The sequence below is a fragment of the Pinus tabuliformis genome, chromosome 6 (genome assembly GCF_031772625.1).
Source record: "Pinus tabuliformis cultivar Carrire ecotype Pingquan chromosome 6, CPIR1, whole genome shotgun sequence".
Classification (NCBI taxonomy): domain Eukaryota; kingdom Viridiplantae; phylum Streptophyta; class Pinopsida; order Pinales; family Pinaceae; genus Pinus; species Pinus tabuliformis.
In genome coordinates, this window is record NC_142292.1 from 819,133,830 (window position 1) to 819,161,059 (window position 27,230).

Sequence of the window (27,230 nt, forward strand, 5' to 3'; positions counted from 1 at the left end):
GCATATGAACTCCGATTGACATGATTCTTGCATCGTTGGAAATATTTTTGTGCGTAGAATAGCATGAAAAGGTGTTATGCATAAGCGACAAAGTTTACCCCCAAAAAAAGTTGTTTGATGCCTCAATACGCTCCCGCAAGGTTTTAGACCTCGTTTCCCCAAACTGGGTTCTGCCAGTAAAAACAGTAGTGTGAGATGATTCCTCCACTTTTTCCACTCCAAATTAATCAAGATGGATGAAAAAAATATAATGATCCAATTCAGGTCAACTGTAGTGTTTGCATATAGTTGAGGCAGAAGAGTCTAAATCTGGGCTTGAATCCTTCAATAATACATAATGAGATCAAAGCCAAAAGAGAAGGGAAGGACCAACTAAGACTGTATCAGAACTAAAGCTTCCAATTTTATTTCCTATGCAGAAGGAGATTTGACCATATAATGCAATTCCAAATTAGAAACTATAGACCCAAATAGGAAAGGACAATACAGGAGGAAAAGGTAGTCTACACCACGACATAGGGTTCTTCCCTTTTCTATACTATAAACTAATGCCTCTAAATAGACAGGATGGCTCCAGCTTTGCACAAAAATAATTAAGAAGAGTATGGACACAATTTAATCTAAGAGAGAGAGTGTGAGACACCGCACTTCCCAGTTGTAGTGGTGCTTTACTCCTTAGCAAATTTCACTACGAAATAATACCCAAGTTGTTGCTAGAAGTTTATCGTTGAGATTCCACTTTCCCCGACTGAACACCACCCTTACAAACCAAACTTCATGTTGCCTAATTCACAGAAGGTGGGAAAACCATAACCAACCCTACTCACAAGGAAAAAAGATAACATGGCCTCCATTCCTCAATTTATTCTTTCTACCATCAAATGACCCCATGCAATTCTGTAAGCCCATATCACATAATCCAAGGTCCCGAGATGAAGCAATCATCACCCAACTAAATGAGAAAACACGTTCCTCATATGCCATGAGATCTATATTCCATTACAGTCTAATATTCCTCAGTACAAATAAATGTGGCACAGTGCTAGAGATGATGTTGCAATATAGTAAAGGATTTTTCTGAAGGATAAAATGGGGTGACATAGGTGCCAATAAATGTGGCACGATTGCTTGCAGACGATGCTCTAGGTATGACACGTTGGGCTGGTACAAGGCTTCACACTTAATCATTGTCTTGTAATCCTCATTGCATTTATGCTTTATGGTCATACAAGGAGCTAGGAAGGAGGGGAGGGGAGACAATATGAAGGAGCATGAATGATTGGGGAATATAAAAGGGATTTGTACATGTCACTATAGCTAGATACAAACAAAAGTTTAAGTTATGATTATATATATCTCTCAGGGGTTCCATTAAGGGATGGAAATGTGACTAGTGATACCATTTATTTCTCATTTCCTTTCTCCTAAGAGGCAAGCCTTATTGACTTGGCATTGATATGGAAAATTCCACAGGGATATGGTAGTGGCCACATAAATTCCATGTATGAGTCCATGATGATGAGGACTTGCATTGTGATGATATGTTAGTGCTATGTGGAATACACATGCATGCCATCTAGTAGTCGTATGATGATGTGGACCCCATGTTATGTTAACATGGTGGTGCTATGTGGACTAGGTAGGATCCACTTGGAATCTTAATACTAATGTGGCTCTATATAATTGGTCCAATTTCAAATGGGGATAACATTCAATATAGGAGACATATTGGGATAAATTTTATATTTCCATAAATCTCTCAATGAGCTGGACATGATGGTGACATTTTTTATCGAGTTTTGCTGACATTGGAAAAATAGTACTTTTGTAACCCCGTCTTCATAACAGACCTTAGAGGTTGGGTTAAAGTCAACAGGTAACACCTCCCATATCTTGAGTTAGTATAAGGAAGTGGGAGGAAGCATTACATAATCCTTAAAAAATGGTGGACTAATACCACTTATGATGGTGCTACCTAATTGTCACCTTATGAGGATTGCAATAGATAAATAACCATATTTATAGCCTTGTATTTACCAAGATCCTCTAAGGTTTAGGAAGTGGGTATAACTATTAATGCAAGAATTTATATTCTTTGTACAATTAAGGACAATTTAGCCTTGGATCAAAATAGAATGAAGCAATAGGTAGATAAGCATCACATTATATGCTACTTTGAAGAAGGGATTATGTGCTTCTTTGTTTTCAACCCTATGTGCAAACATATCTTAAGAAAAGAGACACCAAATTCTAGCACTAAATTTTTATGGCCCCTATAAAATCCTTGAGTGGATTGGACAAGTAGCTGACAAATTGGATCTCTTAGCACACTCCAAAATCCATCCCACATTTCATCTATTGTCTTTGAATAAAGTGATAGACTCAAGTTGGTGCACTTAGAACATCCTTCTTGAATTTGGTAAAGTGATTCCCATTTGGTTAAATCTAGTGGTAGGTAAAATGGAATGGTATGCACCCTAAACATGCCACCTAGAATCGAACTATTACTTTTATAGGAGATTTTGTTTAAACTCTACCCTTGAAGACAACATATTTTTTCAACTGAGGGGGTATGTTAGGCAAAGAGTAACATACTTATTCAATATTTTTTATCCTTTCATGCTTATTATGTTCATGAGAATTGCATAATATCCCTTGGGACACATACAAATTTACAAAATTGCACTTGAATGGCTAGTTTAATTATTTTTAATGCTTTCTATTTGAATTGATGTCTTTTAACATAATCTCAAGGTGATGTAAGTATGATTCATATTTATGAAGGAATGAAATAAAATACAAATATAGAAACACAGAGAAACAATGAAACCATAGCTTCAATTCATTAATAACAAAGTACTGAAAATTGTTTACATGAAGAATGGAAATAAACTAGCTCAGGCAATGATAGTTTATCTCTGAGAAGAGATGTGGTGGCTACATGCATTGTGAATTATGTTACAATGAGGATCAAAGGCCTATTTTTTGTTGACAAATAATGGAAAAACTTAAACATCCAAAAAACTAACCCTAGGAGATGAAGCGCCAAAAGTCTGTGGGCCCCATTAGGGTAAATTAGTACATCAACTTCCTGGGGTCATAAATTTGGCATATGATCTCTGTTTGATGCTCCCGATACCTCGTTAGAAATATCTATTTGATGACTACAAATTTTTATTACAAACCACCACAGTATGCTCATATTTTTCCCATTTTCCAAAAAAATGTTGTTTAAGGCCTCAAAATAGCTTCAGAAGTTTAGGACTCGAAACACTACCAAAAATACTTAATTATGCTACAATTAAGGAAACTAAAAGAATCAATGATGGGGGTCCAAGTGTAATAGGTGGGTTGCCACCAATATCCACCTGGATCATTCCTCCCCTATTAGGAAGTGTAGAAATTAGGTTGTAGATTTGCAACTGCTCATGAATTTTAATCAAAATCGCAAGACACAAACCTATTCTACTACTCTAAGGACATTAATTCACAATTTAAAAGGAAATATTAGATATTCAAGAATAAATAACACACATGCATGAACTATTTTTATCTAGGGAAAGAAATATTAAAAAAATTCTAATGCCTACTTGCATTAATCAAATGAATAGAGATGTATTACAATTTCTTTGCTCAACTGAGCACACCCTGCAAGTGCATAACCTATCTCTCTACTCACTGAAGGCCTCTAACCCAAAATTAGTTAAATTTATCCTCTGCTTGAGATGTTATTTCCTTGTATTGTTCCTCGAGTATTTATGCCCTTATTATTTAGGAAATTACTCAAGTTGAATTGCACAATTCCTTATGTTGATCAACTGACTGCATGAAACATGTGTACACTCAAGACTAGCCTACAACTGATGTTACACTACCTTGGAATCTCCACCAAGCTTGTGAAACTCGAAGTCTATGCATGAAGTAGCTATTTTGGGTTGATTGATCAGTTAACTAGATGAACACTGAGTTTGACTGAAGTCCCACCACACAACCTGACCCTCCATTAGTTCCTCCAATAGTTGGAACTAGTTTAAGTGAAAAAAACTGTAGATAACTGACCTTGATTGCTACAAATTATCAATCACACATGTGTAACTAAACTCTAAGTCCTCCAACTCAAATTTGATGAGTAAAATGGATGACACAAGACATGTCATCCACGTTATCTATTGATGTGGAAATTTAAATTTTCTCAATTTAATCAAGGAAAAATCAAATTGAGAATTTATTGCTGCATTTTCTGCCACTCCCTCTCAGACAGAAAGGGGCTATCAACCACCCCTATCATACACTTATGTAACTTTAACTTCCCTTTTGATAAGGCCTTTGTCAAAATGTCAACATCATGTTCCTATATCAGAATGTACTAGAACAACATTATTCACCTCTACACACAATCTTGCAAATGGTGATAGCAGATATCTATATGCTTGGATCGATCGTGAAAAACATGATTTTCAGATAGATTAATACAACTATGATTATCACAGTAGATCATATTTGGATCCATCATTTTACCAAACAATGCAACAAGTATCATTCTCATCCAGATCGCTTCACATGCTGCTTGACTAGCAGCCATGTATTCTGCGTCTGCCAAGCTGAGTGCCACAAATCTTTGTTTCCTGTTGTACCAAGAAACCGTTGTAGACCCAACACTAAAAATTCCACCTGATGTACTCTTTCACTTTGATGGACTCCTTGCCTAATCTCGTCCACCACTTTTAGCAAAAGAAAATTATGAATGAACATTATAGATGCAAATATCATTTGACACATAACATGATTGTTTTATTACCTTCCTTCTTTGTTGTATATGCTATGGATTAAATATTTTTGCAAAGAAACAAGAACAACCTCCATACCACACTCCCAAAGCCCAAAATCATCCTCTATCTCATGGACTTTGTATAAAGCTACATGTACAATATGTAAAATGAAGGGAAAATATCATCACATCAATCATCTTTGTTTAGTCCTATTACCACAAAATTTAGTACCTTGTTGCTAGGCCACACTAGATCCCCAGCAACAATGAGATCCACCACCATTATCACCTTAATAATGAATTCCCCTGTTGTTTTGTGGGCATATTTTTATCCCCATAACTATGTGAGGACTCAAGAATGAATCCATGGAATTCCTTAGAGTGTAGTAAATGTAAAGAGTAGGTTTTAAAGAACCACCTACAACCTGGGGAAATTTGACTATGTTTACCTTGAACAACAAATGTAACATTATTGTTGTTCCATCAACAACTCATGATATATACTAGCTAGATACAATAAATACATGAGTTATATAGGTTCCCTAAGCCTTACAAATACATTTTTCTTATTTCTCTTGAAAATTTTGAGGTAAGTACAAGATAACACTCAACAACAGCTCAATGGTTAATGATCTCAATCTTGTTTTGTCAACGTTAAAGATGAATTATGTAGATGAAAAAGTACAATATTTTGCATAATTGAGCATTATCTCGTCGCCTTTGCAAATTGAAATGATCACATAGATAGTATTCCCTCCGATTGTTATTTATAGGAAATGACATACATAACTCATTTATGCATATATGTGTGGTTTAGTGAGAACTTCATCTTAGTTATGTCTCAGTTGAAGTAATGAAAATACCAAGGCATGGATATCCCAACAAAAGCCAATAAAAATGATATTGGGATTTAAAGCAGCTATGAAGCATATGCTAATATTAGATAACCTAGTCAGTAACATTTTTGAAATGGTGATCAGTAGTTGAGAGCAATTGCTATTGCACCACACTCCAAATTTGATCAATGATTTACTCATCACTTAGTTACAAAATCGGTGTATATTTTTGGCAGTGTGATGATTACCAAAAATAATTATTTTCATTCCTATAGCAAAAAATAGTGATTCACTCTTATTTTAGCTTGTCTAGACAAATTTTAGCCACCCAACCATAATCATGTCCTATAGGGATTCGAGCTTTCTCAACAATTTTTCGCAGGCTCATGGAAGTAGTTTGGATAAAACATTTAGTATTGAATTTGTTCCACATTGAGATTGATGGTCAAACTGAGGTGATGTTGAGTTTTCTTTCCTTTTTTATAGGCTCAAAGACTAGGTCCAATACTTCCACCTTTAATGAAATAAAACTCCTCATGCTCCTCTTTTATTGACAATCCACCATCAAAAGTATCCTGGAGAACAATGTGTTAGAAATTGTAACTAGTTTCGGTCTCCAAAATTCTCATTTGACTCTTGTTATGGTGTAAATATGATTTTTCAATCAAAAGGACAAAGAAAATTATGTAATGAACAAAGGAAAATTTATATTTTTGAAAAGCATGGGTTTCATGCTTTATCATTATGTCTCCTAGGATAATCATGAGTCAAAGAGTCAGTGTTATTGTTAAACTCACTTTTGGGCATTTGTATCATTAAAAAATGTTTTGTATATGGAAATGTCTAGAAGGCTCCTAAGAACGAAGTCGGCCAACCTACATGAATTTGGCCTTGTGAGGGATATTTGAACCCTAAGAAAGGATATATAAAGCAAGCATTTGACCTACTTTGTGAGATACTAAAGCAAGAAAATTCTTGGTTTGATATGAAAATGAAAAAGGAATGAGAGGGTCATATAATACAAAGGAAGGATAAGGAAGAAGGAAGAAGCTCTATAATTAAGTGAAGATCTAAAATATTGTTAGTTATTTCTCACACGTGGAAGTACCCTAGGATTTCTAAGGTTACCACAGGTACGAAACTATCGAAGAGGTTGCATGTTTCTTTGGCAAGGATGAAAAGGCTAGGAGAAATCTTGCCTCACTACCCTTATAGAAGAGAATATTGGTTGGTTGACTTGGTTCTTGGTCGTAGCCTGGGTCTAGGGTTTGGTCTTGGAAGTCTCCTTTGAAGTTGATTCTATAAGAAGAGAAGTTCTTTCTGGGTTTTCCCCGTGGAGGGTTTTTGTCCTAGCTTGGAGATTATATCTTGTGTTCATTGTGTATGGTTATGAATATGTGATCTTCCTATTTTTGGAATTTATTTGATGATAAGAACATAAACATAACAAAGAATAAGAATAATATAAATCACAAATAATTGTCATGAATGGAAAAAGTGAATTAAATGTTGTCATAATCTAATTTTTCCAACATGGTATTAGAGCTTAGGACAAAGGAATGGAAGCTAAGAACATCACTATCAAGAGTTTCCAAAGTTAAGAAAAACAGGATTGTTTTGTGTCTATCCTTTGTGATAACAGACCAAGATTGGAGGAACAACCAATAAGGAGGAAAATGAGTTCTGTGATTGGTTTTCTTAAAAAAAAAAAAAAGGTTCAAGTTCTCTATAGTATGCCCTAGGTGCAAGTCCTGATCTGCAAGTGTCATCTTGAAGGATCAATAAATCCTACAGTAGGCCGGAAAGAAGATAAAGGGGTAGCGAGTTAAGAACCTTATTAAAGAAACCTAGCCACAATCACTTGAGAAGGAATTAGGATGAGTTAGAAGATTTGTAACAATGGTTACAATGTGCCATAATCAGAGGTCTAATTTCTCAAATAAGTGCACAAAATCTTAGTTACAAGAAGAGTGAATAAATAAACCTAGCTGAATCCACAGCTGAAACACAAAGATATGAATGGAGCATTTTTTTCATGATTATTTGAGGGTTGAATTAATCTATGGAACGGGCTGAGAATTGAAGGACAAATCTAGATGTTTTTTTGGGACTATCTTTGCATGATATAGGTGGTCACTCTCTCTATGGTATGAGTCAAAGTCTGTTGGAATAAATTGTAGAAAAGAAAAATCTTGTTAAATGTCAAATAAGGATCCCAAAAAGGCCTATTTCTAGACTGGATATTAGCCCAGGTGTCAACGTATGGAAGTAGGAGACTAAGAAAGGAAGGCTAAAACAATAGGAGGCCTATTTGGAACCTATAATAAGGGCCGACGTGGACTGCAATAAGACCTAACAAGAGAGCTGACATTGCACTATGATAGTGTAGGTTTGATTCCATCAACAAGGGCATTAAAGAAAGAAAGGGTTGATGAATGCCATTCAACAATTCATATAAAGAAAGGAATTGTGGTAGGAATCCAACAACATCTACAACATGCCCTTACTATAAGTCAAAGAGGAGCAGGAGGTTAGCTACCTTGAGAAGAGCATCCCATCTTGACATCTTTGAAAGCCTTTGTTGAAGGAGTTCTAAAGGCAAAACAAATTCAACTATGAGATGGAATCCTTGGAAAATAATCACCTTCAAATAAATTGAAGACAAATACTTTACATGAAAGGATGGGTAAGGCTGCAAGAAGGTATATGTGATCTCAAGGTAGTAAATACTCATTTATATTGTTCTTGATTAAGGGTCTATATAAAGTGCGCATTAGGATTTTATTGCATCTAGGATTTCTGTTGAGAAATCTAGGGCAATGAGGTTAGGTCATCTATTATATTGATTTCTCTTTACTTTTGATAGATGCTTTTGATTTCTTAACTAGATTCTTCTTCTTTTTCTTATAATTATTTCTTTGTTCATCAAACAATTATTAAAACCATAAAAAAGGGACACCGAAGGTAGGCACTCAGCCAGGGAAAAGCCCCTATGGAGGGGAAAACCCATTGAAACTCTTCCAAGACCTTTGACACAAATTTTACCTGTCCATCCATCAAGCTAACCAAACATGAAGGCAATCTTCCTGCAATTCAATCTTCATCCTGCAGTAGTAACAATGTCCTGCAATTTAACCTTCATCCTACAATAATGATCTTTGACCTATAATAACAACCTTCTTATTGAAATGAAGATCTTTGAATTACAACATTAACCTTCATTCTGTACTTCACCCTTCATAATTTTTCTTCAAATCACAGATTTGAGTGTCTTCCAATAGTTCAAGTTCACCTTGGCTATTTATAGTGGTTTGTCATTGTACTTTTTGGGCCGACTTGAGAAGTTGACAAACCGACTTGTAGATGGTGAAATTGAAGACAATTTAGAAGAGATTTTGAGGCTAACTTGATGGATGGAGGGTTCAACATGACAAAAATAAATTTTCTTTCCTTGATACCATGATCCCAAGAAGGGTTTACATAATAAATTTGACTTTTACTCAACCAAAAATCCTAGAGCATTCAATGGGTGCTTTGACCTATTGACTGTTGACCCAAACATGAAACCCATGCTTTAAATGGCCATTTTATTTAACAAAAAAATTTCATTTTGACAAATACAATACATCATGACTCAAATATAATTATTAAGACCGACACTACTTACATACTTCAATAGTTTGTAGTCCTCATATTGTTGAAGGCCTCTGGCATCTAGGGATTGTAAACCCTAGAGGAAACTTGAATAAGAAAAGCCTAGTAAGAAACCCTAACCTTAATTTGTTTGTTCCCTCATAAGAAACCTTAGATCTTGACTTCTAAGGTAGATAATTTAGGGTATATGGTAAAACTTGGCGAGGGTGGAATAGAATGAAATCTAGGATATGACATCTAAGCCCTAGGGATTATGTTTCCAAGGGAAATATAAAGGAGTTTAGGGTTTCCGTCTAAGTACCCTAGGAATTCACACTTTAAGGAATCCATGGAAACCCTAGATCGTCATCATGCTCTTGTATATATTTTTCTTGCCTTTCCATGTCAATGAATGCTGCAGGTACACAATTAAGGAAGCAAAATGGGAAGGATGGATAAGTAAAGCAGTCCTTATGCTTGGTAATAATAAGCATGATGGAAGGAGGGAATTGTAAGGACCTTGAAAAATCTTATGCTAACAAGGTCATCAAAGGAGTAAGCATATATAATTATGGAATCTTGTTTTAGTATGGCATCATAGATAGAAGCATGTGATAGTAACATATTTAAAAATCTACTTGTTTGAATTTCTTAATCATCTAGTCTTTTAAGAATGAAAAGCCTAGGGACAATTTTACACAAGAGTTCATTCATACATTGTCTAACATTATGTTAGAGGAAGTCATTCTTCTTAGATGGATCATCATGTTCCTATAAGAGTCGTCATCTTGGAAGACCCTTAGAAGAAGCATTATGACAAGATTAGTATATACTCCATATTGAATGGAAACAATACTTTGAAAAAAGATGAAGGAATGCAATTGGTAAACCGCGGGCTCATTGTGAAATACATGTAGCTAGATGATTGTGTGAAAGGTTAAGAATTCATGTTTAAAATAACAATTGGAAGGATTCACATAATCATGTAAGAAAATTTGGTCATAAGTGAAGCATGGTGAATATTTCATTTGGTTATGTGATGCATAGTAGGATGAATTTGACTTACTCTAGAATAAATGGAATATTAAGACTTTCTTTCTAGAATAATAATAAAGTATAAAATGGTAACTTGGTAATCAAGTTCGATCATTGGGAACTTTGATGTATGAAGGAAGAGTCATGTGAAGGATTGCATTCTTAGGCAACTAGTATATGTTCTATTAGGATATGTTTGTAAATTATCATTTTTAAATTTCCTTTGCCAATTATGATTGAAATTCAATAATGTGTATTTGTTGCTAAAATGAAAAATTTTCATTAATAAGTTACAAGTATATTGAAATATATATTAATTTATTTGAATGGTACAATTTTAACCATTGATATTTGTAATATTAAAAATACTTCTTTTAAATTTGTAATTAAATATTAAACAAAATCCATTAATAATTAAAAAGAAAAAGATAAATATTTAAACTACACACATCCTAGTGAGAAACTAAGGTCTTAAACAATGTACATATATCTCACTCTACTTTCAATAAGGATTTCCATGTCTTTGGGGCATGGGAGTGGACACTAAATATGGAAAATAGGGGTAGTATCTCCAAATCATGTATTGGATGACTCTAAAGAAAAATGAGGAATTCAGATAAAAAGTGTCACAAGAAAATTCCAATATCTCCAAATCACGTATTGGAAAATTCCAATATCTCCAAATTATGTATTGGATGACTCTAAAGAAAAATGAGGAATTCAGATAATAAGTGTCACATGAAAACTCCAAACACATTAAATCATTGGAAAAATTACATTGAAGCTGTTGGCAAGTTCACTTAAACAGGATAAGCTGGCCAAAAGAACTTGCCTCTCCTATAATAAATATGAAAAATATTCTCATCATTACATGTTTACGCAAGGAAAAGGTTATGGAAATTCTGCAACTCAAATGGCATAGCAATAACATTATAATTCCTAGCTATGGTAAATTTATCCATGGTTAGGTTATAACATTAGTTCCTAGTTATGGAAATTCTGCAACTCAAATGGCATAGTAATAACATTATAATTCCTAGTTATGGTAAATTTATCCATGGTAAGGTTATAACATGAGTTCGTAGCTATGGAAATTCTGAAAGTGAAATGGCATAGTCATAACGTTACTTCCTAACTATGGAACTTCTGCCAGTCAAACGTCATAACACTGCCTGTTCACACTAGTTCAAACCCCTTATCAATAGGAAAGTAATAACACTAGTTCCCAGCTGTTAAGAGCTGTTAAGATTCTCCAAGTGGAAAAGCATAACACTGCATGTTCTGCCATGGCAGAGGTGAGAGTTAATTATTTGTAATTGGTGAGGTGAGGTGAGGTCGGGTGAGGGTTAATTCTGTTTCATCTCCAGTAGTCAAACTGCCATACATACCTTGTATTTTTCCGTTAACTGCGGTGCTAACGATGAGGTATTTTTGCATGGGTAATGAGTGAAAGGGAGTTCGTTCGTTTTATGGACCTTGTTTCGTTGTTGTTTCCAAGGGAAATCGGGGAAGGATTGATATAACAAGAAATAGAAAAAATGAGGGCGCTAAGGATTGTGTGTTCCGCTTTGCTCATAACACAAGGAATAATATGGGAAAACCTTGTCGGTTATTAAATGATCACTACCATTGGCAGGACTAGAATGAATAGAGGTATGGCATCATCTCATGGCACTCGATAATCATGACAAAAAACATAGACTCATCCTTTACGTAAGGAGCTGATCAATCCAAGACTCATGCAGAATGTTGTAGAATCCCCTTTAATGTTTAATGCATAATATTAGCCACACAGTGCATTGTCAATACCCCAATCAGTGAAGAAAACACGTGAATTAACAAACCAGCCATGACAAATCTCAATACCTAACAGCAATATTTAGTCCAGAAAACATAGAATCATCCTTTACATAAGGAGCTGATCAATCCAAGACTCATGCAGAATGTTGTGGAATCCCCTTTAATGCATAATATTAGCCGCACAGTGCATTGTCAATACCCCAATCAGTGAAGAAAACACGTGAATTAACAAACCAGCCATGACAAATGTCAATACCTAACAGCAATATTTAGTCGAGAAAACATGTTAAGCCATGACAAATCTCTATCCCTAACAGCGTTAACATGTCGTGAAAAATCTCAAGTATGAATGGCTCTCATGACCATTGTTTGTAGTAAATATAATTCCATAATGTTTACATTGTGTGTGCTACTAGAGCCTCTTACAGGAGAATACTAAATGAAAGTACTTACGCCATGAGCTCCACCTTGAAGTAATTAATTAAGGGCTCCCTCATTGCCACTTCAAGGAGGCCAAAAATGTAACATGCACAAACAATACAATATAGATATAATTTCTCTCTCTGTGCAGCCGAGACCACCTTTTCTATCGGCTGTATAATTTCCTTGAAACAACATTGTAAAGAAGGAGAAGAAAAGCACATGTACCAACAATTCTAAATGAATAGAGAGCCGTTGTGAGGCCGAGAGCACCGGCTTCTCCCTCCTGTCTAAATAATCCCCGGACAAATGGGAATAGATTGAACAGGATCCAAGCCACACACAAGAGTTCACCGGTCACTAATATGTTTCCGTGAAGCATGGAATTTATACCCAGACCGTTAATCAATCCGCATATGTTGAACAACGCATAGACTGCTGGGATGATGAATATAAAAGAATCATAATCAAAACTAAAATCTTCCCCTGCTGTACTTTCACTTGCAGAAGCATTGTCGCGGTCATCATGAAGTGACTTTGGAGAGATCAAGAATGTTTCTTCCTTGAGTCCTAACAGGTTGAGCAAAACCTCAAAAGTTGCAACCACGTCAGAAGTGAGTATGACGATCATCCACATGCGCATGTTGTTCCACCACTGTCTCCGATAAATGCCTAACCATTTGCTCTGAACCAAGCTCAATATGTAATTGCAGCCAAAGATAAGGATGAAGGGAATGAATTCCACTGTTAATACCTGCAATGGGCTATTCCCCAATTTTAGTATCTGATAATCAAAACTGGGTTTCATAGCTGGTATAGAAATAATTCATGCGCATAACAATTGCCCCTGTAATTTCATGATAATGGAAATTTAAACGCAGTTAAATCAGAAAAACTTAACAAGGAATATATTGAGTAAGGTAAACATTACCTTAGGAATGAAATGTTTGCCAAGGATCAAACTGGCTGCGGGAAGAAGTCCATAAACCATAAGTGGTATGGAGTAAAGAGCATGGGAACAAATATGGATATAAACAAGTCTCTGCAGGAAATTCAAGTTTGCATATCCCCCAAATAGTGGGCAGTTTTTACTGAGGAAAACTTCTAACATTCCTTTAGACCACCTTTTCTTTTGCTCCAAGACATCTACCAATTTTGATGGAGCAGTGCCTATGAAAGCTGGGTTGTGAGGACAGCAATACACTGATCTCCACCCTTTGCGGTGCATCTTGTATCCTGTCAATATATCCTCAGTGCATGATCCATACATCCATCCCACCTGCAAAACAAATACAAATATGTAGAAGTTGTAGTCAGTTGATTATTTTTATGATTATTTTGGCGTTTAACTGCTGTAAGTTTCTTCAGAATTAGAAGAAAACACAAAATTGACCCATGGGCGGGGCCATCTTAAGAGCGATGTGATGTTCTTTGGTCAGAAACCGTGAGTCCTACCTCTTCACCCCATTTAGTATTGACCTCATAGTTAGGACTGATCAACTGCAGGATGTCCTGGGTTGAATAGTTTAAAGATTCTGTACAACTTGCACCACCGCCAATGGCATGCACAACTGATGCAAGAAAAGTTTGGCTTTGATCACCAAACATTTCAGTCAAGGTTTCGTATGATATTTTAGACTTCTGAACTTGATGAAACCCTGAAAATTAAATTTCATTTCATGTTAAAAATAACAACCATTAAACAAACAAAGTCGATCTAGACTTGATGATCAAGAGAAAGAGAAAGAAAGTGACTTTTAACAACAGTAGTGAAAAAGTGTATAATTATATAAAGATTCTACTGAAGAGGGAGGATTGAATTTGAAAGAAATAGCGCGATAACGTAGTGGAAACCTAACCTGTTGGTCCGTTGGAATGGTGTGACCTTGGTTTACTTCCAAAAAGAGCTTTTCTCCTGTGAACACAACCAGTGCCGAAGTAAATAGGGCCCTGAAGCCCATCTAATCCTCTTATGAGCACCTGCAATAATCATGTGCATTACAATATCTCAATCAATATTTATTTAGTGTTACAGTTAGAAAGATTGAAATTTTAATTTGCAATAATATAATCTCATTGGGAGGAGAGGAAAGAAAAGAAAAGAAACAGTGAGACAGAAAACTTGAGAGGAAAGGAAAGAAAAGAAACAGTGAGACAGAAAACTTGAGAGGAAAGAAAAGAAACAGTGAGACAGAAAACTTACATCAAAAGTGAAGGTCATCTTGGTGTCATAAATATCATGTTCATCAATGCCACTAAAATGCTGTGGAAACTGTACAAAGCTGAGACGGTCCTCTTCTTGGATATGAGGGTCAAGATGGAAGCACATAGCGTGAAGAAGAGCCTTTGAGTTATTGACGTACATGTCACAGTCCAGGTTTAATATGAACGGACTGTTTGTGATGACGCCAGACACTCTTGCCTGCGTGCAGCGGTACTTGGGATTTTATTAATAAAAAAAAGAATAGACAAAACAGAAACTAGCAGAGGACCGTTTGCTTTGATTTGATTAGAGTATTTTTTCCAGAAACTACCATATATATAGATCCAAGCAAATTTATATACACATGATCAATTTTTAAATCCCTCTTGGCGGTTAGAATTATTAATTAGGAAGGGAATTATTATGATGTGATTGTAGATTTGGATCGCTGATAACAACTAGATAGTTACAGCAATCTTTGAATTCTGAAATTCTTATAAGATATAATTCTACAAACAAATCTACCATGAAAATAAGTAGTTCCAATTATTAATAAATAATAACTAACTTCATATATTAAATTTTCCTGAATTTCTAACTATAATTATCATGACATAGAAATTCATGAATAGACGGAGAATGGCGTACTGTAATTACCAGGCAATTCAAGGCACCCGCCTTATAATGATGCTTCCAACCAGGCCTCTTTTCACGGGAGACGTAAATTAATCGAGGCAGATGATCAACCCATTGGTCGAAACTCTATTGAATCCACAGATCAAAGTGCAACCATAATTTTAGGAATTTGCTGTGTGTCAATAACGTACTAGTCTAGATTATTTAATTTTCGACAATCCCTAGTTCCATCTAACAAGTTACAATAATATAATCAAATTAGATGCGAAGAATTAATATTCACATGAAATACCTTTATGAGTCCGGGATGATTGCCAATTTCAATTGTCTGATTACCGGACAGTTGGTCAAACATCTCCTGCACTTCTGTGGGCACCTGACCACATGACTCCATGGCTCTGCTTATATCCAACTTCACTTTTTCATATTCTTGCTGACAAAGGGAAGGGAAAAGAAAAGGCATCCATAAGAAATTAGCAACATTAAATTAAATCTGGTAGGGAAACCAGCTGTAGAAAATATTCTGAAATTTGAAGAACAGAAGAGAATTGCATTGCATTGCAGGAAATCAATTCACATAATTCTTATCCAGTACTGCATGCATTCCAAAATTTGCCATCAAAGTTAATGACTTATTTCTGATGAAGCTATATATAAACAAAAACTAACCAAAAACAAATAACACCCAATTGAACACTAACGCATGCACTATATATATATAATAAAAATAATTACAAAGTGTGCCATTATATATACGTACCTTCAATTCCTCCCACTCTCCAATATTGAACCAGCTTACACTAGACTCGCTTTCGTTCAGGACATGAGGTCGAGAATTAAAGTAAACCATGGGAGCACGAGGCTCTATGTTGAACCTCCTGCAAAAGGGAACCCATTTTTCTGCAAATTCATATGCTTTGAGCACGGCGTAAAAGTTTAGGGGAGAACCCCCGTCGTCTGAGACGTAGCAACATATCTTCTCAAAGGGATAATCCACTGATAAGACTGATAAAATAGTATTCACAAGAATAAGCGGCGGCTCCTTCCATGGATCCACGGTAGTGATAAAAATGTCCACAGGAGGCAGGTTTGCATAACCATAACTGCATTAAATCAAGTATATTATATTTATACAGTACACTCTGATCACAAAATTCTCTTCAAAGTTCAAACAACAATTCTGTTCTGAGCACATACATAATAAAGAAAGAAATTGATGAATATTGCAGTGCATTACCTTCGACAAAGCCTTTCAGGATCAGTGTATCGAACTGTGAAAAACCAGGTCATAATCTGATTTTGAACCCAAAGATAAGCAAAGAAAAGTTCGCAGAAAAGCGCCACAAACTCTAACGCATTGGCAGCCTTCCAGTCCGTTCCGAAGAATCTGTGGTAAAAGAAATAAACTATACAGCTCAAATAAAACAGAGCACAGAGTTTGCCTCTGTTACGGCCTTTAACTTCAATGGTATTGTGAAAAGGGAAAGATTCATAGCCGCCGTCTGCAATATTGTACGCCATCGCCATTACTCGAGATGCAGAAGGTGAATAAGCACTTAGGGCTTGATGATGTTACTAGGCTGCCCTTTTTAATAAAATCTAAATCTAAATTTAAAATGGTTTGAAAAGCGAAAATTCTAAATTTAGATTTAGATTTTATTGAAAAGGGCACCCTACGTTTTCTAAGCACCTCTTTTCTACAAGTGATATAATAATTCAGTTAGGAACTAAACTACAATTGTAAAATTTATTGGTTTTCTACCAGTGATGTGATGTTTAAAATAATTCAGTTAGGAACTAAACTAGGATTGTAAAATTTATTGGTTTTTTAAAATTAGCTCGAAATATATTTTATTGATAATTATATATTTGAATTAAAATATTCTGTTTCTTTTCATAAATATTAAATATTATTTAATATTGTGTTTTTTTTCAATGGTGAATGATAAGCACTTGAATTGCTTAAAAATCATAAATTTAGATTATGATGAATAAATTTAATATTAAAAATCATAAATTTAGACTATGATAAATAAATTTAATATTAAAAATCATAAATTTGAACTATAATGAATAAATTTAATATTAAAATTCATAAATTTGGACTATGATGAATAATAAGCACTTGGATTGCATTTGATTATTATTTGTATTTGATAAATGAATGTATTTGATTATCATATATTTATTTGATAAAGTACCGCTAGTTTACAGCTAGCCTCATATCACAGCATCTCACTTGAATGGCCGGATGGGTAGGATTAGATACTAATGGGATTCCATGGATGATAACTCTATTCACCATATTCGTAGAGACAAAAATTATATGGCAGATTTTTTGTCTAAAGCAGGACTACAAGAGGCTATTGGTTCTTGTTTTTTGCAGGTCCTTTTTGAGGGAATAAGCTATCATATCCAGGAGTTTAATATGTCGGACTTCTAGTTTCATTTCTCTTACTCATAACAGGGTTTTCTTGAACAGGTCTATGATCTTTATGTGAATGTTTTTCTTGATTTTTGGATGGGATACACGATGTTTTACTGTACACCATATACTTTCTGGTTCTCATCTGCTCAAGTTATGTTTTGGTAATCTCCCAGATCTCAATGTATCAGTCATTTCCTCCCTGCTATTTCACTGGATGCTCCCATGATTCTCTTAATTAAGAGTACACATGATGTAAATTTTGAACATTATATCCTTCATATAAATATAATCAGCTTTTTCTTTCTGAAAAAGTACAACTTGACACATTCGAAGTGATAGTTTAATGTCCATACTCTGCGTGCCACGCATTAAGAGGAGGACTGGGTACTGAGGAATGCAAAGAGGAGGAGGACTGGGTAATGTGGAAAGCATTGTTGGGCTAAAATTATTAAAGAATACAAATCTGTTCTACTAGCAGCGAAATTTTAGTTCATAACTTTGGCCATTCATTGTGGAAAGTATTAGTTAAAACTTCTCAAACTATTTTGAATAATTTTTTAATTTTTTGAAAAGCCAAAATTTTAAATTTAGATTTAGATTTTATTAAAAAGATTTGCTTACATTTTCTAACCACGTCCTTTCTCTCAGTGATGTCAAAATAATTCAGTTAGAAACTAATCAAAATATTATTAGTTGTATGATTTTTTTTAAGTTAGTTATATATTTAGAAATATATTTTATTAATAATTATATATTTAAATTAAAATATTTTGTTTTTCGATCAATATTAAAAATTATTTAAAAAATTTATTTTAATTAAAAAACTTATTTTATTTATTCAAATCTAACTTATTATGTACTCAATGCATTCACTACATCTGATTGGATTATATAAAATTGGTCTAGAAAAGACATGAAAAACCATTGGGCATGGAGTCTATTTGACATCAAGCTATTGCTTACAAGCTATATGAACAAAATACACCGGCAACTTTCTTAGACAATTTCTCATTTAGCTATCATAGATGTAAATACCAAAAATAGAGCAAATGATGAATTATGTTAAAGATATTTAAGTTGAAAACATATGACACTTTGGAAATGGTAAACCTGAGCTGATAAATAGAGTTCATTTTTAATAACTTAACTTCCAAAATGTAAAAGACATATGGCGAAGATTGCGAAACAAAAGAAATGACAAACAAGTACTAGAAGACAGACCGGAAAACCATCACTGAACAAATAACACCGATCACAATACTTTAAATTAATATCAAAACGTGTACAAAAAAAAAATGTATCAAGGTCCTGCCAAAAATTTCCAACCCTTCTTCATTACACAATCCCTATCCTTATAAGAAAATTACAAACTAAAACAAGTTTCTCCTTCATACTTAAATACAAATTGTTAAAAATAAAAGAGATAACAACCATAACAACAAATACATGCATATAAATATTCTTCCAAACCTATCTGTACCTAAACCATAACAACGTGCTACAAACATAGCTAGAAAACTGGGTCATAAACGATGGCTGATCCTCTTGCTGATTTGCTAGAAGTTGACAATTTATGGGTGGTGGAGTTTGACAAAAGCGGACCATTGGTAAATCTTCCTATCTAATGATAAAGCATGGTTAACAAAAAGGAGGTTTTAGTTGGCTTTGTCTCACACGGAGGCACTAAATATGAAGTGAGCAATTTTATTATTATTATTAATCAATGTGTAATTTCGAACACTCAGAGCTCAAATGCACACTAATTGTTTGCCCACACCCTAGACTAGTTTGGGAGATGGGGTAGCAGTGGACTTGGCACCACAGGAAATGTCCTCAATCTTAGTGACATAAGTAATTCACCAAACACTTGAGTTATAAGGTACCTTTCATGCCTCTAGTAAGAGTATTCATTGCCTCTCTTTGTTGTTGAACCAATGTACTATAACTTAATTGTATCTAAAAATATGTGTGAGCTCAAAAGTGTGACACATCATTGATGATTTTCAAAATTCCTATGTGCAAACCACGATAGTGGCAGAGGAGGCCAAATATCCATTTTTCATTGGGTATAGATGTCATAGTGTGCATCCCATCAACAAACCATGGACATTATTCACCATTCAGCACATATCCAACACGAAGTGAGTAATTTGTTGTGTGGAACAATTCTGTAAGGCATCTCATTGAAAGGATCTAGATAACACCATTTGAAAGAGGGCTTTTTTGGACAGATTGGCAGGTAGCTTGTATGTTTGATCTTTCAATCACATTGCACCCCACAGATTGTGTTTGTGAGCTAACCTAATCAACTTCGTTGCCGCTTAGATTCTTCAAAAGCTAACACACTTGTCTTTTCGACATGGCCACACTATTCTTATAGTATTCTTGACATTTTCTATATAGAGAAGCAGACATGCATTTCTAAATTGTATGTTTAAAATTCCAAATATGAGTGCTTTTGTGAGAGGTTCTGTTGTTTTTTATTTCTTGTTTGCACCAACTTTTATGTTTTCCATTCTTATCATTTTGGTAGTTTTTTTGTTATGGAGGTTTTGCCACAACCTAGAGAGTTAGGACGCTGCATTGAAAGGGATCCTTACTTATGGTTAAGAGTTAATTAATATTTAATGTTAGGTGATAGAGTGGAAAATATAGTGTGGATATTGCCAGTTTAGAGACCAGGCTGAAATAGAACTGAAATTTATGTACAAAGCCTACAACTAGAGACAGAGCAACATCTCTTGTACAAAAGGGAACTCCTTGCTTGCTTTCTCTTCATAGTGCAACTAAGCACATAACTCTGCACTCCAAATAAGCAATATCTCAAATTATTCAGTTTCAAATCCTGTACCACTATTCTATTTTCAATTTGGTCAATTTTTGAGGTAGCTGGTTCCAGAATTGATCCTATTTCACTTTCTTCCTTAATATGCATTTGGAACTGGTCCTTATCTAACATGGTCTAATTGATATGATTTGGTATTGAGTTGTTATCATAATTTCTATTCATAACGCAATTAAGCACAAGATTTTGCACTTGATATGATTTGTTACTGAGTCCTTATCATAATTTCTGTTCATAATGGAATTAAGCACATGATTTTTCACTCCCAATAAACAATAGTTCAAAGTTTTCAGATTCTAGTTGTGTTATGTCATTTTATTTTCACACGGTCAATTTTCAAGCTACTTTGTTCGAGAATTGCCCAAATTTCACTTTCTTTTTTAATCTACATTTGGTTGTGGTCCTTATTTAACATGGTCTAATTGATATGATTTGTTGAGTTCTTATTGTACTTCAATCTAATGGTCAATTTGCATTTATGAATAGATAATGTATGAACTGAGTTTGTTTGGTCATCAGGTTGACATTTTTTGTGTCGCTTGAAGAATCATTTTTCTTTTCCTGAGCGTTTGAACTACCAAAACTGAAGTCTTGGGATTCTTGGATCTTTGGGGTGTAAAGCCTTGAGTTGATAGATGGATTAATGTATGATCAATTTATTCATCTGAAACTACTGCCCTTTTCCTTTTGGATTCTTTCTGACGAGACTTCTTCCCACTTTTATGACCCTCTACTCTCACTAAAGGAGGTGTTGTGGGGTGTTCTATTTCTTAGATTTTATAATGCCCTAACCCTGAAGAGACAAATTGGTCCCATGATAGAAGAGGGAGTTTTTACTATAACTCATGACAAATGATCAACTTAAATAGGCAATGATGTGCTATAGCATCCAATTTCCCCTTTTGAATTCTAACACACATTTATTATCGGGAATGCAGTAGGAAATGGGGGATACTTATCCTTTGTTATGGTTTTTGATGGCTCAGGGTTCGAATTTTATGCAAAATTCGAAAATAGTAAGAATATACAATGCTTAGCCTTCCCTCACAAGTTCAATATTTAATGAAATGATATGCTATCTCTTCCCATTCATATGGAAGAGACTCCCTTTTCACCCCATCTCTGTTTTCTTCATACTTATCATAGGATCCGAAAGGGTTGGTCTTGGCTCTGAGGTTGAGTACTCTATCATCCTTTTCCCAAGGTTGTCCCCTAGGAATTCCAATAACTTCACTGAGAAATTCTTTATTTACAAAGATCTTGAATCCCCTAAAAGTCGTGTAGAATTCATGTTTTTTAGAGTCTTGCTCTTGGGGATGTTAGGAATTCTGGGCAAACTCCAGTGCTACTGCATCATCATATCCTTCCAACTTATCAAAGAAATCAAGCCAACCTACCTTCCTAAAAGTATCCACAACTTCATCATTAAGAGAACCTTATAGAGGGAACTAGCTCTCGTAGTGGATCAATTTTTCAACCACTCTGCTATCCATTGGATTCCTAGATATTCCTAAATCTACCCTGATAAAAATACCTTTTTAAATGTAATCGCAATTGTTATAAAACCTTCGCATATAACAATGCAATTTTTTTTATAAAACCTTTGCATATAACTAAACCAAAAAAATAAACGATCAACTACATCAACTTTTAGCTTAAGAGGGGAGATAAATTTTAAATTGCACAACTGGTTATGAGAAATGTAGCAGGAAAATAATTATTTGTGAATGTTGTATGAATTGCAACGTAATTTTGTTTTACAAAATCTATACCTAATGCGTATAAGGTTTGTCGTATTGGTTCAGGGTTTTGGACAATGAAGCTATCCTTGACAACAACACTAGATTGAAGGATCTCAACTGTATAAGTCAATGGAAACTTTACACAGTCACGCAAGTAGAGGAAAAAAAATCAATGCTGAGAATGTTACCCATTTTCGCGAGTACAATTACGACATAATGTTGCCTTGCACAACTGCAAAATTTCTCTGTTGATCAGGCAAGTACTATGGACATGAAACTCAAGGGTTTCAAGATTCTAGCGGCCTCCCTTTTTGTGATTTCATTCATTATCTTGAACTCACTAAAGGTATATTGGATATTTTTGGGGCAATGTAGTTACTCTGCTGTTAGTGGGTGTTAAAAATATCTGTATACCTCTCTAAGACCCGGGCATACAGATGTTCTTATAACATAGTTCCTCATTTTCGTTAGTCTTATAAAAGCCCTCTGGTTTAATAAAGGAGTTGCTCATGTAAGATGGTTGGTTCATGAAAAAAACAGGGACTTCAATGTTCAAAGTACTAGGTTCATGGTTCATAGCATAGAGCTTGGACCATGGTGAGAACTGTAAAGACTCTCTATCTTGAGAAACTGTCTCTTTCACAACCTCTCGAATGGGTCATGCAATAGGTACTATAACCCTTGCTTCTTACTCTACTATTAGTGGTGCTTCCATTGGTTTAATTGGTGCAACACAATGAGAACAAAGAGCACAAACCTGCAAGTATAAAAGCTAGCTAGCTAGTATTGTTTTTGCTTGCTATGCTACTTGTGCCAAATACAACTTGAACCAACAATAACATAGGGCAGGGACTAGCTACCGTGCAACCCCTCTTGTTAAATAATGACATGTATACTACCCTAAATACCCTCCGTATCTCACCCACATCTACTGCTCTCTCTTTAATACATAGTTTTTGTATCTATTTAATTTGTACCATGAACCCAACGGGATGCGTACTACCTCCATACCAACTATTTTGTCATTTATTTCTGCTGACCTATATGTTTTACACCTGTCCAGTGGGAACACAACCCAAGCATTTAGTTGGAAAGCAAGCCTCTCATCACCTAGATGCACTATGCTCAATCTACGGTTTAGATTGTCCTAAACAAACCCTACCCTTGTTTTCTTATATTCTGCATTGAGGATGTCATTCTTGTTGCAATCTATAACGCAGAAGTGGAGAGGAGGGTTCGACTATTGTCACGATGTTGGACTCTCGTGGATAGCTACCTGGTCTCCATCTACCCTTGGTGTATAACAGACTACAGATAATCCCTGTGACGACTCTACTAGGCTACCACCCCAGGCGAAGTAGGTAATATATTTAGTCTGTGTTTGTTTATTCATTATATCCATGAACTCCAATGTTTTCTTCCCTGCAATGTTTAACATCTACTTATGGCTAATTATTTTTTTTTCCTTCTATTGACAGAGGAATACACAAACTTCCTCGTTATTCCATCTCTCCTTGGTTAGGCACTTTCCTGAACTCAGGTCAGTACTACCTGGGTAGTTATGAAAATCCATTTATGGTGTCTAATTGTTTTAATTATTGTTATGACCCTTTTCTCTTTGATTCATCATGTAGGATTTATGGGCCGCACTATGTTCACACGGATCGTTAGTCAATTTCATTTTTCAATCATATCACTCACACAATTGTTTGCTTTTATCTCAGGTATGCCCAATTCGACTAGTCTGAGGCACAAATGCACAAAAATTAAGCGTCTAGCTCATGGTTGACTACTGGACAGGTTGGTGACCTCCCTGAACTGGGTTCTATTTCTTGTGGTCTTATTCCCATCACTTGCACACCAAGAGAGAGACTCAACATCATGACATGGACAGTGTTTGACTATCATGAGCAGATCCAACTCCTGTTTAAAGCTTCTAAAATCCCCTAGGCTAAAAGAAGAGGGGTCCTAAATAATAATTTTACAATGATGCTTCAGAAGAAAGGAAATAACAATCAACTATGTTAGATGCCATAGAGATTTGCAGTTGTTCTGAACAATCCAAGTCTTACCCATAAGAGGAACTTTCCACAAAAGAAGGGTAGTGATGAAGAAATCAAAATCAGCTTGATACCACGTCCAAAATAAATATTTTTGCAGCATCCATTTCATCCTTGCGACACAAAGCACAAGAAAAATCCATCCTTAATCTCTTGACAACCGACCCTTCTAGTAGTAGAATCTATCTCCAACCTTTGTGCTTATAAGAATGTTATTTTCAGGTGGACTGGTACCTTGTCAACCAGCAGGCCATAGGATCCTTGGCCATCCATTGTTTGTCCAAGTGAGGGGAAATGTCAATGGGGTGTCTAAGCATACCACAAAGATGAAAGATCCTTAGCCACACAAATGTAGAAGGGCTACCCAATCCTCCACCCCCAGTCTCTCCAGAACAGACCTGACTTATGTAACTGTTAACTACATTTTACTCTTTACGAATCAGCAAGAAGAGATGGTGTTTATTTCATCAGGTCATGGTCTTTGGTTTGTATTAATATCTTCTTTTACAACCAATCTCTTATTCAAAATCCATATTTGCAGTTTTCAGGATTGGGTTGGGAGAAAACTCTATCTTTGATGAGATTCACCCTGATGCTCGGGACATGATGGCTGCTTTTGTAGATTTAAAAAATGTCTATTTACATCTACACAGTCATTCTATTCAATATCTATGCTAGGTTTGTTTTGGATCTTCCATTGATATTTGATATGAATGATACCTATCAGAACTTATTTTGACCCATCAAAACTGATAAATATGTCTTTCATTCAGTCATTTAAGTTCTGGTGGATGTTAACCATTTTCATTATTTTGCTTTCTTTGGCTCTTTTTAAAGGTTTTGCTTATGTTTTAAACAAGACATGTTGTTCGTTATCATATTAATTGCAATCTTATTATATTTTATGCTTGAGTTAATATATTGTCTTGTCAAAGCTTCATTAGGATCTTGTGGTAGGCAAGCCGGTCAAGTGTCAACACTCCAAGCAAATGAAATCTATTGACACTACTTGGGAATTTGTAAGACATAAACCTTTATTGCTTAATTTAGCCAATATTGTAGCTATTTTTTGTTTACGGCTAGTGTGATTATATCTGTTAATAGTATTATGACATTTGGATTGATTTGTCTCTGCAATTTTCATGTAGAGATACAGAATAATATTTACCAATTTTGTTGTACGTGTATAATGTTTACTAGTAGTTTTATTGTGTAGTCAGTTATAGTGATATAACATAAATTGGAAATGAAAAAAATTCTTCTTTTGATGAAAATAGTTAGCAACTTAGCAGTAAGCTGTGATCTACCAGAAGTCTTAGGGGGCATGCCTTTGGTACCAAAAACAGATGCCATCTCTCAAGGCATAGATATCGAATACACACACAATGTGTTGTTACATCTATGGTTGTGCATTAAAAATTCAATGAGGGGATGTCAATACTGGATTGTCTAGCATGTACAAGACCAACTAATCTATGAAACTTAAAATGTGGACAATCCTATCATCCTTGAAACTAGTTCTTAACTAAGTAGATTACTTGCATGTAAATTTGCTCTCAAATTCAAGCGTATGTTTATTTTTATAGGGACCTACATAGGGTAGCTTTTAACGTCTATGTGGATTAGCAATGTTATCTTCTAATCCTCACCTTGTGATCCACATTCAGAATGGAATCACATTGTCCAAGTTGTCATGTGAAGTTTCTAATTGAAGACTTCTGCTAGAAACAACATCCCACCTTCTTCTACCAAGATAATTAATCCTTTGCCCATTTTTTGGAAAGGCATAACTTGAAAGTTGGTATCAAAGCGTAATATGCCTTTAGTGGCCACTCTCGATGGTAATCTTACTATGGATATTTCTACCTTCCCCGTGGAAATAAGGCCTTTTGTATGCATCGTTTATGTAAAGAATGTTTGTTTTCTATTGCCCAAATACAAACTGTGTTTATACAAAATTAAAATGTATAAATTCTCTGTTTTAACTTTGTTCCACTATATATTGGATTTTTAGGCATTCTGATCATTTTGTCCCATGTTTTAGATGAAAGGGAAAGAAATTACTGTTGAGTGCAAGTTTGATGGTGATCACATGCAAGTGCACAAAGATAAGTCTTGCATCCAGTTCTGGTTAAGGTAAACTACTTCCTGCCTATGCATTTTGTTGTGTATGTTGATCTTCAAGAATAGATGTACTGCAACAAAATACATGGATACATACTATGATAGGATGAATTCTAGCAGATGAAAATTGTGCCATAACTAAAACTATTCTTGATTGTAGAGGATAGGAAGTGAAAATTTATTTGACAGCAGAGGAATGCGATAATAAATTTCGAAGGATATGATTTCAGAACTCATAATTGACTTGTCTTAGACATCATTATATGATTTTGACAAATTTAGCATGGTACTGGCATAAAGTTTATACATGCAATCTTTGCCTTGATATTTTGAAGTAATTTGTGATATATTGTTTGCAAACAAATTAGCATGTTCTGTTTCAAATCTAGAATATTAGTTTTAAATAGTCCTCAAATTTAGGTGGAACTTTTTTATGGAAGTGGGGAGTTGTTAAAAAATTTCATCTTTGCCTTCACTTTTTTTGTTTGTCACAATACCCAATGACAGAATATTTGTAAACAAGAGTCTTAAGCTATGGAAGCATTGAATTATTTATAAATGGTGCTTCTCAAGAACTCTCTTATGAATGGGCCACAACAGAGAATTGTATCCCAAACATGCTAGAAATTTATGAAATTAGTAGGAAACTTGAAATTTCAAATGAAATTAAGATTGGAATTATATTTTAATAAATCAAGAT

The 27,230-nt window shown here is 34.9% G+C and overlaps 2 protein-coding genes across 2 annotated transcripts; both read right to left on the minus strand.

Moving 5' to 3' along the window:
- Window positions 1-12,570: 12,570 nt before the first annotated feature.
- On the minus strand, window positions 12,571-14,100 carry LOC149261331 (putative cellulose synthase A catalytic subunit 8 [UDP-forming]). Its single transcript, XM_089368519.1, has 3 exons — window positions 13,948-14,100; window positions 13,424-13,771; window positions 12,571-13,246 (listed from the first exon to the last, which is right to left on the minus strand). The coding sequence occupies exons 1-3, from the start codon at window positions 14,098-14,100 to the stop codon at window positions 12,659-12,661; spliced, it is 1,089 nt and encodes a 362-aa protein (XP_089224645.1). The 3' UTR covers window positions 12,571-12,658.
- Window positions 14,101-14,346: 246 nt separating this feature from the next.
- Window positions 14,347-16,867, minus strand: LOC149261332 (cellulose synthase A catalytic subunit 7 [UDP-forming]-like). The gene is made up of 6 exons (XM_089368522.1): window positions 16,569-16,867; window positions 16,092-16,434; window positions 15,624-15,764; window positions 15,353-15,457; window positions 14,696-14,914; window positions 14,347-14,472 (listed from the first exon to the last, which is right to left on the minus strand). Exons 1-6 carry the CDS (start codon window positions 16,856-16,858, stop codon window positions 14,347-14,349), a joined length of 1,224 nt encoding a protein of 407 aa, XP_089224648.1. The 5' UTR covers window positions 16,859-16,867.
- Between the last annotated feature and the right edge of the window lie 10,363 nt (window positions 16,868-27,230).